Here is a 14,906-nt window from a genome sequence, read left to right as displayed (position 1 = left end):
CTTGATGCAGAAATATATTTCAGTACAATCTGTCATCGACCTATAGATTGATTTGCCATCCATATGCCTCGCCTGGAGCGTGGCGGAAAAAACAAATAATTTGAACCCAATACGGTTTCAGTGGAGCAAAGCCACTAAAACAAACTGTTTACTGGCTGGTGCCGTCTAATTGCCCGGAGTAATCACAGAAGAAGACGGGCATGTTCCGCCTCATTTCTTTCAAGAGTCTGCTGGATTAAAGTCTTCATTGATTTAATTACATTATGGGAAACAAAAACCACAAGCATCAGCTTAGTTTGGGGGCTTTCTAAATTATAAGGATCAAGCTTTAGACAATGTCTGGCAACAAAGTTATTCGTTAGATGAGAACGTATTCACTCTACTGCCAGATACTCTGCACCACAGGTGCGCAGAACCTCTGCGTTGCCATGACGTGACCTGCATCAGCACAAACTAAGGAGATTAATCGGATTGATTTAATGCCGTGGCAGATTATATCATTGCTCAGGGGTCCACTCCCTTTAAATCAAGAATACATTAACATAAAAGGCCACTATCAAACTGTTTCACAGCATGACTGCAAGAAAAATGCATATATTATGTTTGTTAGTTTAAAGTCATGTGTGTGAGGATTGAGGGAGCAGAGTGTGAAGACTGCACCAACTGAAACAATGGGAGGATGGTCCTGTCATTGGATGTGGGGAACAAAAGGTCAAGGGGTCAAGGTGAGGCAGACAGACAACAAAATGACACATGCCGATAAGAGGCGCCTATTAAAGACAGGCTTCCCCTGAGGATGAAGGAGAAGAGACGCGTGGAGACCTTAGGCCTGAGTATCAGGGAGTCAATACAGAGACAACACATCATGCTTTTTTGGGTGATTACAAGTCTGCTGCTGGAGAGTGGTGCAGCTGCAGGTGTAGGTGAGTATACCATTTGTCATGTTCTCACTTTCGAACAAGCAGGTATCTCCTTTTTCACAATAATATTTGAATTTTTGTACGGCAATATGAGTTGCAGTATTTTTTTACTTTAAATTAAAGAAGAAAGGTTGACATTGTTTTATTCAATTCAATTCAGTTTATTTTATATAGCCCAAGATCACACATTCAGAGGGCTTTACAATCTGTGCACATACGACATCCCTGTCCCAGGACCTCTATATAATTGTTGTTGTCAACAAATCTTTTAAAATGAGCAGAACGAATAATGTCCGTCATCCAGTACTGTCGGACTTCCCTTAACAGCCCCACAATCAGCCCCAAGCCTTTGTCTTTCCTCTGAAGATGTTAGTCACACATACACTTCATTTATTTAAGCGTCGTACGTTCCTACAGCAGCTGGACCTCGTAGCTTTCAGCAAATGTTTCTAAACTGGGATACATAATGCATTTTGCAGGGACTATTTTCAACAGCGGATTAACAAGCATTTGATGCTCAAGTGAGTGTTACAGCAACAGTGTGTTGCACGTGGAATCTTTAATGAACACAGATGTTGTCCAATGCAACTGTGTGGCTTAATGGCTTTTGGCCAATACTGGGTGGCACTGGGGGCGTACAGGTGTTAGTAGGATCAATTCATTGTTGGTTTTCATCTCTTCACATGATTTTCAGAGAGTAGGAAAAGTAGATAATTGACCGCTTTATCATTTCACAAAAAGGATCATTAATATTAATTAGGAAGAACAATATGGTTGGACTCTGTTTATTTTGGGTTTTCATTTTCATTGGTGCAGATACGAGGCTGGATGCTGACTCGGGTCAGACTCGGCTCCACAATCCCTTAATAGCCATCGTAAGTTATTCAAGCCCCATCTGGAAGATTTAATGTCCACATTAGCATTCACCCGCATGAGTCAGCTATGTCCTCTGCCCCTTCTGTGCTGCCTGAGCTAGAACACAGTTGGACAGTCGTACGTCTCCAAAACGGGTCGTTTAAGCTGTCAGTGGGCCCGGGCCGAGGATTGATCTGCTTTTATTGGAGCAGCCAGTAGTGACAAGATGGACTGTCTATTAGAGGATGAAGGGTGACGATAATGTGTGTGTGACATCACTTATGCTCACAGAAATGAGTCCCATCTCACACACATATTTCTTGACAGCTTTCAGGAACTCAGGAACTTCTTAACAGGATTTGAAATATGTGCCTGTGTGTTTTGATGGTTACTTGTGAAAGCAGATAGGAGGAAAGGAACAGTTACCGTAAACTTCTGGTCAACCTCGGCCTCCATTAGGTGTGAGCACCTTTCGCACAAGGTGCGGGAAAGCGTTAACAATTGATTTTTAATGTCTAGCAATCCAAGGTAATGGAAGGCCTGGAGTTTGGGGGTTACTGCTCTCGTAAAGTGTCCTGTGTCTTGTTTGTTGGTCTAACGCTGACGATTCTTTACTGCCACGGTTTCTTCAACCCAGCTGATTTAGCTAATTCTCAGTGAATAACACTTACTCTCACCCATGCCCACTTTGCCCACTCCCATCAACCCTCGCCTGTTCTTCTTTCCTTTTGTTTTATGTGTACCTCCTAATTACACTGTTGAGCTGGCAGGAAGATAAGGAGAAACTATTGATTGTTTTGGCTGCACTTTGTTTACTCTGCTCATTCAGTTGTTCTCCAGATTCTGCAGAGCTGGCTGTAGTGAAAAGAGTCGCTCGCCCCTGACTGGACTGCATTCAGAGTTCTGTGTGTACAAACCGTTGGCTTTTAGTCATTACGGTTCAAAGGTCTGCTTCATGGCAACAGCTCTGCTCAAGTGACTGGTGTAGAAGTACAAAGCAAGGGATATACGTCTTTTCTATGGACTGAGCAAAAGATTTAAGGATCACTTCACCAAATAAAAAGGTAATCTCACATTGGGGCACACAGAGGTATCTATCCATGCAGGTAGTTTGGGTTTCTGAGATTTCCATTTGTCATTGGAACTACTTCTTCTGGAAAGCTATTGGCAGTAAGGTATGTGGTTTATTACGAGTAGTAACAGCAGCAGGGCCTTGTTTTTGTGGGCATTGTATGCCTTTCGTAAAGAATTGACCCTTGAGGGAATGAGGGGAGAGAGATATGGGGAAGGACGAGCAGCAATGGTCCACCACCAGTTCCAAAGGCGTTGTTTGTTGTTCATGTTTCAAGTGGAGACACTGTTTTTAATGTCTCTTCATTTTATTTATTTTTGTTCTTGTGAGCACCAAAAACAAAATGTATTTCACCTTCAATAAATTGATGTTCCAAACCGCTTATATAGCGGGGCGTTGGAGCCGATTCCCAGCTGACATTGGGCGAAGGCGGGGTTCACCCTGGACAGGGCGCCAGTCCATCTCAGGGCACACAGAGACAGAAAAGCATTCATGCTCACATTCACACCTACGGGCAATTTAGACATCAATTAACCTGCATGTCTTTGGACTGTGGGAGGAACCCGGAGGGAACCCACGTTGCCACGGGGAGAACATGCACATTTATCAGGTTTGTTGTTTGTATATAGTCTTAAACTGGAAAAGTGTAAACCCGAAAATATTTAGCTCTGAAATCTAGTGGACTAGAAATATTAAGTGTAGCTTAAAATTAAAATACTCAAGTCAAGTTCTTATTTTTGTACTTACTTGACGCCTCTTTTATGGAACCAGCTTCCAATTTCAGTCCGGGAGGCAGACACAGTCACCTCGTTTAAGAGTAGACTTAAGACCTTCCTCTTTGACAGAGCTTATAGTTAGGGCTGAATCAGGTTTGCCCTGGTCCAGCCCCTTGATATGCTGCTATAGGCTTATAGCTGCCGGGGGACGTTTTAGGATGCACTGAGTACCTATCTCCTCTTTTTTCTCTCCTTAAGGATGAATTTTCATCTCTCAATCACACGTTACTAACTCTGCTTTCTCCCCGGAAGTCCTTTTGACTTTACGTCTCATGGGGTCATCGGACCCTATGAGACGGCATAGATCCCATCTGCCTGATGGATCGTCTGGGTCGGGAATTCCTGCTCATGACTACGCCACTGTCCTGTTGAGACTCCGCACTCCTCCTCCCCACCGCCATCTGCCTGATGGATCGTGGAGGTCTCCATCGTGGAATATGCCTACTATGAACTATTCATACACTCTGTCATATTCATTGAATGTATTTTAACTCTAAATCTGTCCTTCTGTACACATTACATCTATTGCATCTGTCCATCCTAGGAGAGGGATCCTCCTCTGTTGCTCTCCTCCAGGTTTCTTCCCTTTTTTTCCCCCTGAAGGGTTATTTGGGAGTTTTTCCTGGTCCGATGTGAGGTTTTGGGGCAGGGATGTCTATGTGTACAGATTGTAAAGCACTCCGAGACAAATTTGTAATTTGTGAAATTGGGCTATACAAATGAACTGAATTGAATTGAATTGAGCAAATAGTACTTTCCACCTTTCAGACTGCATACATTGTCCAACCAGCCTCTCCAGCTCATCCTGCTTATCTTAAACACATATTTACATCGCGTGCATGGTCTTTTCTAAAGCATGTGCAAGTCTTTCATCTGTCTTTGCCCCGCAGCCCTGGACCCATGCTCTGCCTACATCAGCCTGAATGACCCTTGGAGGAACACAGACTACCTCGTCAACCAGTCATCCGGCGGGCCCCTTTGTGACAGCCACGTGTCGGGAGAATGGTACCGCTTCACGGGCATGGCCGGGGATGCCATGCCCACCTTCTGCATCTCTGAGGACCACTGTGGCACGCATGCTCCTATCTGGCTCAACGGCAGCCACCCTCATCCCCACGAAGGCATCGTCACCCTGCCGGTTTGTGCCAGCTTCAACGACGACTGCTGCCACTGGAACGCCAGTATAGATGTGAAGGCCTGTAAAGCAGGATATTTTGTCTATCGCCTGCCCAGACCCTCAGTCTGCTTCCATGTGTACTGTGGCCGTGAGTGTTCCTGTGTGATATGTGAAAAGTAAATTTTTGACTTTCCCTTTCTTGTCTTTTGTTGTGTTAAATGTGTTTTGTGTGTCACCTAGATTTCTATGACATCTGTGATGAGGTGGACTGCTCAGCTCCCGAATGTCCCGAGTCTGACTGCCGCTGTGCACCTGGAACTGTGCTGGGACCGGACCGACAGACATGCCTGGGTGAGGCGGACAGAGAGGGAGGAAGAGAGAGGGCGGATACGTTGTGTCACCGAAGTGGAAGACCGATAGGCTGGAAATGGTTTCTGAAAGACAATAATAAGAGAAAGCAATCAGTCTGGCTTTACAGTGTCCTCACCATTGTTTTGACTAACGCATTCCTAAATATGGATAGGCGGCTATTCCTATTTACATGCAAATATATATTCAGATATCGGGGCATTCCCTGCAAAGACGCGTGTGTGTGTGTGTGTGTGTTGCGTGTGCGTGCGTTACACTGGATGTTACCTAATGATGGGTGACACGCCAGCAGAGGGAACCTCGCCTGAAAACCACACAATCTCATTGTTCACCCATCAACCAAATCTGCCCTCCACTGGCTCGGAAATGATTTCTTCCTCTCTCAATCTTCACTCACTCTCTTTCCTCACTCCTTGGAACTCTCCCTTTAGCTCATCCTTTTATTTCACCTATCATTATTTATTTTCCAGTCCTCCTTTAAAGCCCATTCTTCCTTCCATGAACACTCAGTGATTTGCCTCAAGGTGATGAACTCCACCGATCTGGTACTAAACCAGTGCTCATCTGATAATAATATCTGACCCAGCTGTGGTGTGTGTCCTATTTTCAGATCTCAACGAATGTGGAAAGGGAAACGGTGGCTGTGCAGAGGTGTGTGTGAACACCAAAGGCTCCTGGCGCTGCGAGTGTGGGTCGGGTCGCGTGCTTGACGACGATGGACACATCTGTGTTGTGATGTTCATGACACACCAGTCAACATTGTACAAATATAACCCAGGGAAGCACACAATTCATATTTTTTCTTGGTATCTGTGTGGCTTCATGCAGAGATAGCAGGCTGTCATGTCAACAATGGAGACTGCAGCCATGGCTGCTCCTCGATGCTGGATTCTTATCAGTGCCACTGTCCCAGAGGGCTGGAGCTGGGAGAGGATAAACGCACATGTCAGGGTGTGTATCAGTGTGTGTGTGTGTGTGTGTGTGTGTGTGTGTGTGTGTGTGTGTGGCACAAGCTGACACAGAGATGTGCGCATTCATCTGAAAAGATGTTCTTGATAGTTGAGATTTGACCAACATGCATTCCCTCTGGTCATAACTGAATTCCCAACATTTCAGTGCAGGGTTATCTATGTCAGGGAGGATCGTTACCTTTATCAGCAGGGGATAATAATCAAACAACCTTTTGGGGGGGGTGCACAAAGATATGTTGCTTGCAGACCATTTCCTCAATGTCCTTTTTGGTAGCAAAGGAAAGCAAAAGTTGACATCCATCCATGCACGTCTCACGATGTGTGCCATGAGGGCCGTAATAATAAACCATACCTTTGTCTCCTTTTCCTGCAGTGGCAGTCCAGTGTGATTCCAGCTCTATTGTTGTCCGTTCCTAAAGACCTTGAAGGAGGACTGGAGCTCTCCCTTTCCAACTCGTCTTGTCGAGGTGTCTCCAATGGCACACACATCAACCTCAGCTTCAGCCTCAAGACCTGCGGCACAGTGGTGGAGGTCCGACGCGTTGGTTGAAAACCTGTTCGACTGAATGTACTCAGGGTTTAGTCTCTACCATTTGAGCTTGAAGCCATAGTTGATCATTTTATATTTTTAACGAGCTGTGCCTTAATCGTGGGTTGTGTGAGGTTGCCGTAAACAGAATGTTGTCCCCCAGGTGACAGATGACAAGATCGTGGGAACCAACCTGGTGACAGGCCTCCCTCGGAGCAGCCCGGGCAGCAGCGGGGACTTGATAGTTCGCACCAGCAAGTTAGTGCTCCCGGTCACCTGCGAGTTCCCCAGGGAATACCAGGTGTCAGACAGATACCAGGCCAGTCAGCACAGCTCAGCCCTTGAGCTGGCAGGCCACAGTGAGGGAGTCTTCCCCTTCTCCCTGGAGCTCTTCAGGAGCGCAGAGTTCTCAGAGCCCTACCGCACCCCACCCCAGCTGCGCCTGCACGACTCCCTGTTCTTTGGGGTGGAGCCGAAGGAGAGGGAGGAGGGTCTCTCTGCACTGGTAGAGAGCTGCTTCGCCACACCGGGGCCCAGAGCTGACCAGGCCCTCAAGTATTATCTCATCAAAGACGGGTGAATGAAGTGGAAGTTTAAATGCCACATGACTTAGCAGCAAATGCCTTGATCCAGAAGATAGCAATGCTGCACAAATGTATACATGACTTTCTTGAATTCATTGTTTTGGCACCCTCTAATGCTACAATATATAATAATAAGATTCAAACTATACCAAGTTAACAACTACTTGTACATGTGCAGGTGTCATGTATGTGTTTAAAAATACATCCTCTGCTACACAGAGAGTGAAGTGTTTTGTAGCCGCCCACTGTGGCTGACTACCAATAATGTATTTATAGAAACTCTACATCAACAGGAAAGCCATCGGAAAATATTTGATTTTTTCTTGAATCCTTTTATTTTAGGACCTGCAGGGCTGCTAACCTTGATAAAGAGGATTATGTGAAGATATAAACTGCATGTAAACTGCATTTATGACTTAATTACCCTCTTTGTCTTATTCCCCAGCTGTATCTCTGATGAAACAGTGACACAGCACTCATGAAAGGACCAGCTCTCCAAGCACTACCAGGTCTCCGTCTTCAAGTTCATTGGCAAGGACAACCGAGTGAGTCAAAAAAAGCACGCTGGGAGCCAGCTGGCAAGTGTGTGTGAGCTTATGTCTGTGTAGCACGATACTGTAAAGACTGTATGCCTGCACCATCTGAGGGAGCAGTGTCCTCGCGTTGTGTTCTCCTCCATCTACTCAAAACAAGCTTGTCTCCTCCGTTCACAGCAAGTGTTCCTCCACTGCCATGTGTTGGTGTGCGGGGCAGGAGACTCCCACTGCGCTAAGCGCTGTCGAGGACGTGTCCGCCGAACGGTTCGGACCGGAGAACCTCAGGAGCAGCACACACTGACTGGAGGCCCCATCTTCATCTTGCCTGACTAATGCTAACAAGCGAACTGATGCTAACTGACTCAAACATGCAAAATAACCAGCGTCATGCGAGCAGAGCAGCAGCTGAATTACAATCACAGTATCATTTAGATGAAAGGAGATGAACTGACCATTCCAGTTTATGTATCATATTATTTAAAAGTCCTTCACATACACATATACATGCATATGTACAGTATACACACTCGTCTTTACTCCTATGTACGTTCCAGTGTCAGTCACAGGGATGTAGATCACTTGGATTCTGCTTCATTCTTTGTGTCTTTGCCACTTTGCCTTGCAGCCAAATGTGCTGACATTGAAGCAAATTCCATTTTTGATATAAATCATTCTGATGCACCGCAGTTAATTTGTAACAACTAAAGTGTGAAGGGTGTTTTTCTAGGTCACACTTTCAGGCCTTTCTCAGGCTATATTTCAGTTGAAAGACTTTGTGGATTCATGGAAGTGGTTTATATTTCACACCATTACTGAATTGAGAAATACACCCATCAAGGCATGTTCACTCATTCCCTCTGTTTAATCGAGGCATCACGTCACACATCCCACTGTGGCGGGAAAGAGATAGCGGTAGGGCGTGCCTGCAAATGATGCCAATGATTCATCACTGTCAATCTATAATTAGACATGTCAGTTAAACTGCAATTAGTCATGTATTCATTCATAAAAACGCATCAAATTACTGGTAAATAACTGAATTCAAATTCGTAGCTGTAATAGCTATCACATCTACATGACACTGACTTTGAGCATACCATCTTGACAAATAGCTGCACACAACAAACCATGTGTACCTTAGTAAATAAATGATACTTATTGTAAGTCGCTTTGGATAAAAGCGTCTGCTAAATGACATGTAATGTAATGTAATGTCATTCAATCTAGAGGAAATTAAACCAACTGCAATATTCTTCCCATCAGCCAATGTATTTGGAGTCATTAAATAAATGTATGGTAATGGTGTCATAGAGGCCTAAAAATTGGCAACAATGAAATGGAGTATGAAGAGTACAACATGCATAAACAGTTAATGAACATAATGAAAGTAATATTCAGATATATGCCAGTACTGCCTCTGAATAAAACTTGAGAAACTGTTTATCTGCATTGTCCAATGCTTTTCTTTTTTCTTTTTTCCTCCATGGCTATGAATCTCAAGTGGGCTCTTGTTAAGTATATCCTCTTTGGCAAAAGCCTATAAATACACAGCATAAACTGGAGAAATGCCTGTGACTCAGTTATTAGTCTGCAAAAGCATCCAGGGAGTTTGTCCAGAGTGTCCCTCTCACAGTTCATCCCTCTCTTCATCCTCGCAGATACATGCTGCCCTCTGGCTGTTCATGTAAGGCCTGCAACCCAGAGTCCCCACTGTGCTGTGGAGAGCGTCTACCATTGACTCACAGGCTGAGGAGGAAAGACGGAGAAATTAGGGCTGGGAAGGAGGCAGAGTTTGTTAGAATTTTTTGCTGACTCACAATGTATTTGAGATGTTCCTGGTTCCACCCTAGATATCTGTAGATAGCAAAATTCACTCACATTGAACCTTCGACACGAAGCCCAGACTCTTCTTAAGGTCGGCGCAGATGCCATGCAGACACAAGCGAAACTCTGAGTCACAGTCGTACTTGTTTGTGCCGCAAGTGTCGTAGCACATGTCATGTTGGTTACAGCACGTTGTCATAGCAGGGATCCCCAGGTCAAGCTGTGAAAAGAAAGAACTGCTGTCAGTACAGCTTAATACTACAGAACATAGAGCCCAGCCATTATGGTTAATGCTGTGGTTCTTATAAACAGGTGACCTACAACTGCATTCACCTGGAATCCCACCAGTGACGAGCTGCAGCCGTTCGGCTCCGGGTGCTGGAAGCCGGGACGAGGTCGAGCAGGTTCTTCTAAGAAAACAGAGAAGTACCGGTATCATTTTAAAAAGTGAAGTGAAGGCCCATCAACCAACTAATGTCGTCATGGACTCCCAGTCAGGGATGAACACCATATCTCTGTTTTTGGGTGTGTCGTTTCACAGATAAGATGTCACTTCTGTTTGAGTACATCGGTGTTGGTTGTGTAACCGCAGGTACGTCTACCTCTCACACTGATAACAGGAATGTATTCGGGTTTCTCTATCAGCCACATGATGTAAATAAGAAGCTGATAAACTGATAGCAGACGGATTGATTTGACACATAAAAAGAAAACAAATGCATCAAAGCAGTAGGAATATGGAACGTGGTCAACATAATAATCAACAAACACATACTGTGAAACAGGTGCTCTGACTATTTTTATTTTAAGTCTTTTGATCAACAACTCGAACAATCTAGCTATCACTGAGTCCCACCTCCAGGGCACTAACATCCTTGGGATTCTCAGTAAAATAACAGTATATTCATTCATTAGATTCGTTCTTACCATATCTGCAGCGGTACTGACACACACCGTTTTGTCCCCCTGCCAGCTCCACCAGCGACCCAAAGTATCCATGGATACTCTGGAAACTATTTCTAATTGAGTTGAGGCTCCAGCTGTTATCGTTTTCGTCTGCCACGGGTTCCTCTGGCGACTGGTTGGTCTCGATTGGTCTGATGTCGTTGTCCTGATGATCGGCGTCACCAGCTTCCATAGCAGGGGGGTTTCCAGCAGGCCTGTCACTGTCTGTCTCTGGCTCTTCGGCTGTTGCTCCATCTGCTACTGGGACATCCGCTTTTGGTGTGTCAGCTGAAGGGTTATTCGCTGTCACTATTTTAGCCAATAGATTTTCATCAAAAATGGAAGTGGCTGCAGGTTCCTCAACTGCAGGTGGATTGCCTAGCTGGGTATCTGCAGGAGCTGCAGCTTCTTCAGCTGCTACACCATCAGCAACAGCAGCCGAGTCCACAGGAGGCACCTCCTCCACAGGAGGCACCTCCTCCACTGGCTCAATCAGGTAGTGGCCTAAAGTGGCACACATGCCCGTGGACACGCAGAGGAAGAGCAGGACTACAGCCCGAAGCAGCATGGTGTTGAAGCGGAGACGATTCAAGCAGGAGGCCACAAGGCGAGGTGTTGTTCACAGGATGAGAAGAGACAGTGACACAGACACACTGCTCCTACTGGACCTGCAAGCCAGTGAGCAGACTTTGAGCTCTGATTAGGTTTGAGCAGACAGCAAGGCACGTTGTCATGTTGGGGGCAAAGGTCACCCTCTATCAATCCAAAGAAAGCTTCAATAATTACTATAATCCTCTTATTCTCTGTGATTCTTCAACACAACAAATAAGTTTAGTTCAAGTGAGTTTGCTCTAATATTGCCCTGCTATCTGCCCTACACCTGAAAGCAATATGAGCAACACAATGTCTATCTATTATAAATCTGCAGCTTTGGGGCTTTGAAATGCAAACTAAACTATTATTTTTTCAACATAACAGTTGCTTAAAACTCTTATTTTATGTCTTCTGTAGAAAAACAGTACTATGATTTTTGTATTCGCTATACTATGACTTATTAAAAATAGATATTATATTTTTTCTTTTTTTGTTTCATTTGACGACTTTCTTTGACTTTGTTTCGACACATTATACTCCAACATTTATTTGACTTTTTTCGACAACTGTGCAATTAATTACGTCCTATACTTTTTATAACTCTTCAATGTCATCCATAGAGGCCGCAAATCTACACACGTGAAACAAAAGCACCTGACTTCCAACACAACTGAAAAAGGTTAGTCAAGGGGTCCCATCTTGTTTTTAGGCGGTCTTCAATGACACTAATACAAAAACAAGCACCATTTGGACATGTTGAATAATAATGATATACCAAAAATGAGTGTAACATAAATGATCAGTAAAATCTCCTCAACCATAATGGTAAATGCATATTTACGGTCACCTTTGAATAGTAGAAAGCTAAGAAATATGAATCCCTTGTAAGTTAACATACTAATATTACTATTCCAGAGGAAACTGAAATGCAATACATTTCTAGTCTAGCCTAGTATGTAATCTACATTTATATTTAAAAGGCATTATGACCAAGATTAATGGTGCAACTGGATTTATTCTACTACTTTTTTTTTACTACAACTGAGATCGTAAAATGCATAGAAATGATAAAGATACAGTAAAAAACACATTTATTATTCAATTGATATAGTTATTCTCAGGCGGTCTCCGTGTTTAGTTTAAATGTTGACTGTTTACTGGGAGTTTTGCTTCAAAACACAATTGTGTTCAATATAGCCCAAACTAAAATCTCTCCAAAACATTGAAATACATAAATCTGATGAGATTCTTCCGGCTCAGGCAAGTAGAACGATGTCACACTTGTCGCTGTCTGTTGCCACCTGGTGGCCGTATCGAAGTACTGCGAGCCAACATGGTGGCCGGCCGATCTCTGTGACTGGATGTTTATCATCACTGCAATCATGGAAGTAACTAAATCTGCCGTTTGTGGATCGATGAATAAGTATTGAGCGAAGGTCAATTATAATGTTATCATCATGCCTTGACATTTAATCTCATAAAATGGAGTGTTGGTGAGAAACTTGAATAAATCCAGTTATTTGAAGGTATTAGAGAAGGAATTGTGACTTGTGTACATTAGCTATGTACAGTTCATAACACATCATTAAAACTACCAATGACAAGAGTGAAAAAAATACCATCTTATATTTTCTTATTATTTTAAGTGTTTTTATGAAGAAACAACAAAGTAAAAGGATAATATTTGGAATATGTGATGGGTCCAGAGAGATTTAAATTATGTTTGGGACGGTGGCAAAAAATAAATTGTCTGGAGCCTTGTAGACCTGCTGCTATAATCAGACACCAGTATGGATCATTAAAGATCTGAAATTTTGTGATTCTGATCAGTGATCCAATCAAAACCGTGAACTTTATGATCAGTTGCAACACTAATTACTAGAAATTAATTTGCTGCGGACCAGTGTCGTAGAGTACTAAAAGTAGACTGAAAAGCTAATTTGTTTTGTAATTCATTTTAGACGAGTATATTGCCATATCATCCACATAAAGATTAAGACAACATTCAGAACAAATTGAGATAAGCTCATTTACTAAAGGTTGAGTCTCGAGGCGATCACCACCCACAGAAGGATCTGGCATTAGGATAGAAAGGGCCGAGGGGAAATGCAGAATAAATGCTGAAGCATCTAAAAGTGGATCATGTCCACAAGTTGTATGCCACAAAGATGCAAAATACACAAAGAGGTCCAGCTATAGACATGCAGACAGGACCTAGAGAGAAAAAACATAAACACAACTGTAAGAAGAAAAGAAAACAGCGCTGTACATTTGACCCTTGACCCCATAGGCCCAATTGCTGAATACCACTCTCAACTTTTTCTGTTTCAGTGAAGACAGCGAAAAAAAAACTAGATTAGTAATGAATTATTCCTATAGTAGGCTATATAATATAGAGGCTGCTGCTTAGTGTATGAACATAATGCCGCTTGAGGCCCAGGTCATATTGCTGGGCCCACCTGAGGGAGGCAAAGGTAATCCAGAACCAGGACGAAGCCGGTTGCCAGACAGAAACAATACTCCTGAGAAAGACGATACATTTTAGTTTTTTGTAATTTGTGTGTTTTTTGTATACGATGAATGTCACAAGCTAAGTGTAAGTAATGCAAGTTTAGGGTTTAATGACATCATTTACACTGACTTTACTCAGGGGTCGGGGGTTTGCCCGATCTGCACAACACACTGGTTTTGTTCCGTGACGATAGATTCCGGGAATAAAAAGGACATGGGAGAAGTTTACCCTCTACCATACACGTCCATCGGTTTGGGCAACACAACTCGGTAGTTAAGGGTAGGATAATATCATGTTTTGGGTTAAAATGAACAGAAAGCCTTCAAGGCAAACGTCTCCCTTCTTCCTGAACCGAACCAAGCGGTGTTTGTGTTTGTGTGTTTATGCTGAGTGCTGACACACAACAAATTAGTTTTGGCGCTCAAGTATTTTGGTATTTTTGTGTGTAGGAGGTGTTTCCTGTAGTGCTGTGGACCTGCAGCTTGTCCTACTTCCACAAGAGAAGACTTCTGGTTACCATTTAACAACAAGTACCAATTTATTGTAGGTACATAGGGTTGCCAGGTCTGTCCATCAGTCAATTTAGCAAACAATGCATGAGTTTAGGGCTCCTTGGCAACCCCGCAGCCTTTAGTTGGCTCAAAGGGAAAGCCGGTTCTCATCACATAACCTCACACATTATTGTCTTCACTTGCCAGGACTCTGCTGCCATCTTGTGATTGGAGAGTAATGTGCTCCCAATGCTCCGGATTATTTTGACCTTTTTAGAGGTCTCCAGCTGTGAAGGAGCTCATGTAGTTTCAGGTGTTTCCCTCCAATGTCTCATTCAATCTGTAATAATTAATGATGTACCATTGTCTTTTGTGGACAGCAATGAGAGAATTACTTAATATCCTCCGAATCGTCTGTGGCATCATGTTCATATATGGATCATATGCCGCTCCACACATATAAACAGAAAAAGATGTATGGGATAATATCCAGGATTTGTTTCTGCTTTAAAACAGTTCTCTTTTCAATTCATTAACATATTCTAATCGCTCCAGGCTCCACATATATTATTAGATTTTTACCTCAATGTGGAAGTTGTTCATATTAACAAAATACTAATTGGACTGCTCTGGGTCTCAAAAAGTTAAATTGACAGCTGTTCGTTGACGGATGGATTGCTGGAAACTATGAAACATGACATCCTCTAACTAAATACAATTACTCAAGGCTGTATTGAAATTTATATTCTTTATACAGTAAATACTTCAATGTTACCACATTTCAGAGGAACATATTGTACTTTTTACTTCA

The 14,906-nt window shown here is 43.3% G+C and overlaps 2 protein-coding genes across 2 annotated transcripts; one reads left to right on the top strand and one right to left on the bottom strand.

Annotated features, from left to right (window-relative positions):
- Positions 1 to 824: 824 nt before the first annotated feature.
- Positions 825 to 9,170, top strand: oit3 (oncoprotein induced transcript 3). Its single transcript, XM_056436030.1, is given in 10 exon segments — positions 825 to 923; positions 4,514 to 4,888; positions 4,981 to 5,091; positions 5,720 to 5,838; positions 5,940 to 6,060; positions 6,454 to 6,484; positions 6,486 to 6,612; positions 6,773 to 7,185; positions 7,639 to 7,738; positions 7,907 to 9,170. Coding segments are annotated over 10 exon segments (1,611 nt in total). The 5' UTR covers positions 825 to 865; the 3' UTR covers positions 8,063 to 9,170.
- On the bottom strand, positions 8,175 to 11,123 carry pla2g12b (phospholipase A2, group XIIB). The gene is made up of 4 exons (XM_056436029.1): positions 10,481 to 11,123; positions 9,887 to 9,963; positions 9,608 to 9,773; positions 8,175 to 9,475 (listed from the first exon to the last, which is right to left on the bottom strand). Exons 1-4 carry the CDS (start codon positions 11,064 to 11,066, stop codon positions 9,357 to 9,359), a joined length of 948 nt encoding a protein of 315 aa, XP_056292004.1. The 5' UTR covers positions 11,067 to 11,123; the 3' UTR covers positions 8,175 to 9,356.
- Positions 11,124 to 14,906: the final 3,783 nt, after the last annotated feature.

The sequence above is a fragment of the Pseudoliparis swirei genome, chromosome 17, assembly GCF_029220125.1.
Source record: "Pseudoliparis swirei isolate HS2019 ecotype Mariana Trench chromosome 17, NWPU_hadal_v1, whole genome shotgun sequence".
In the NCBI taxonomy this organism is placed as follows: Eukaryota; Metazoa; Chordata; class Actinopteri; order Perciformes; family Liparidae; genus Pseudoliparis; species Pseudoliparis swirei.
This window is presented reverse-complemented; position numbering and strand designations above follow the sequence as displayed.

What these genes read in the sequence shown, in the direction of transcription:
- pla2g12b (XM_056436029.1), bottom strand. Translation starts at nt 11,066, where the DNA reads ATGCTGCTTCGGGCTGTAGTCCTGCTCTTCCTCTGCGTGTCCACGGGC. An exon ending in TCAGTACCGCTGCAGATATG is followed by an intron (nt 9,964 to 10,480) that starts GTAAGAACGAAT and finishes CTGTTTTCTTAG; the next exon opens with AAGAACCTGCTCGACCTCGT. An exon ending in CGTCACTGGTGGGATTCCAG is followed by an intron (nt 9,774 to 9,886) that starts GTGAATGCAGTT and finishes TTCTTTTCACAG; the next exon opens with CTTGACCTGGGGATCCCTGC.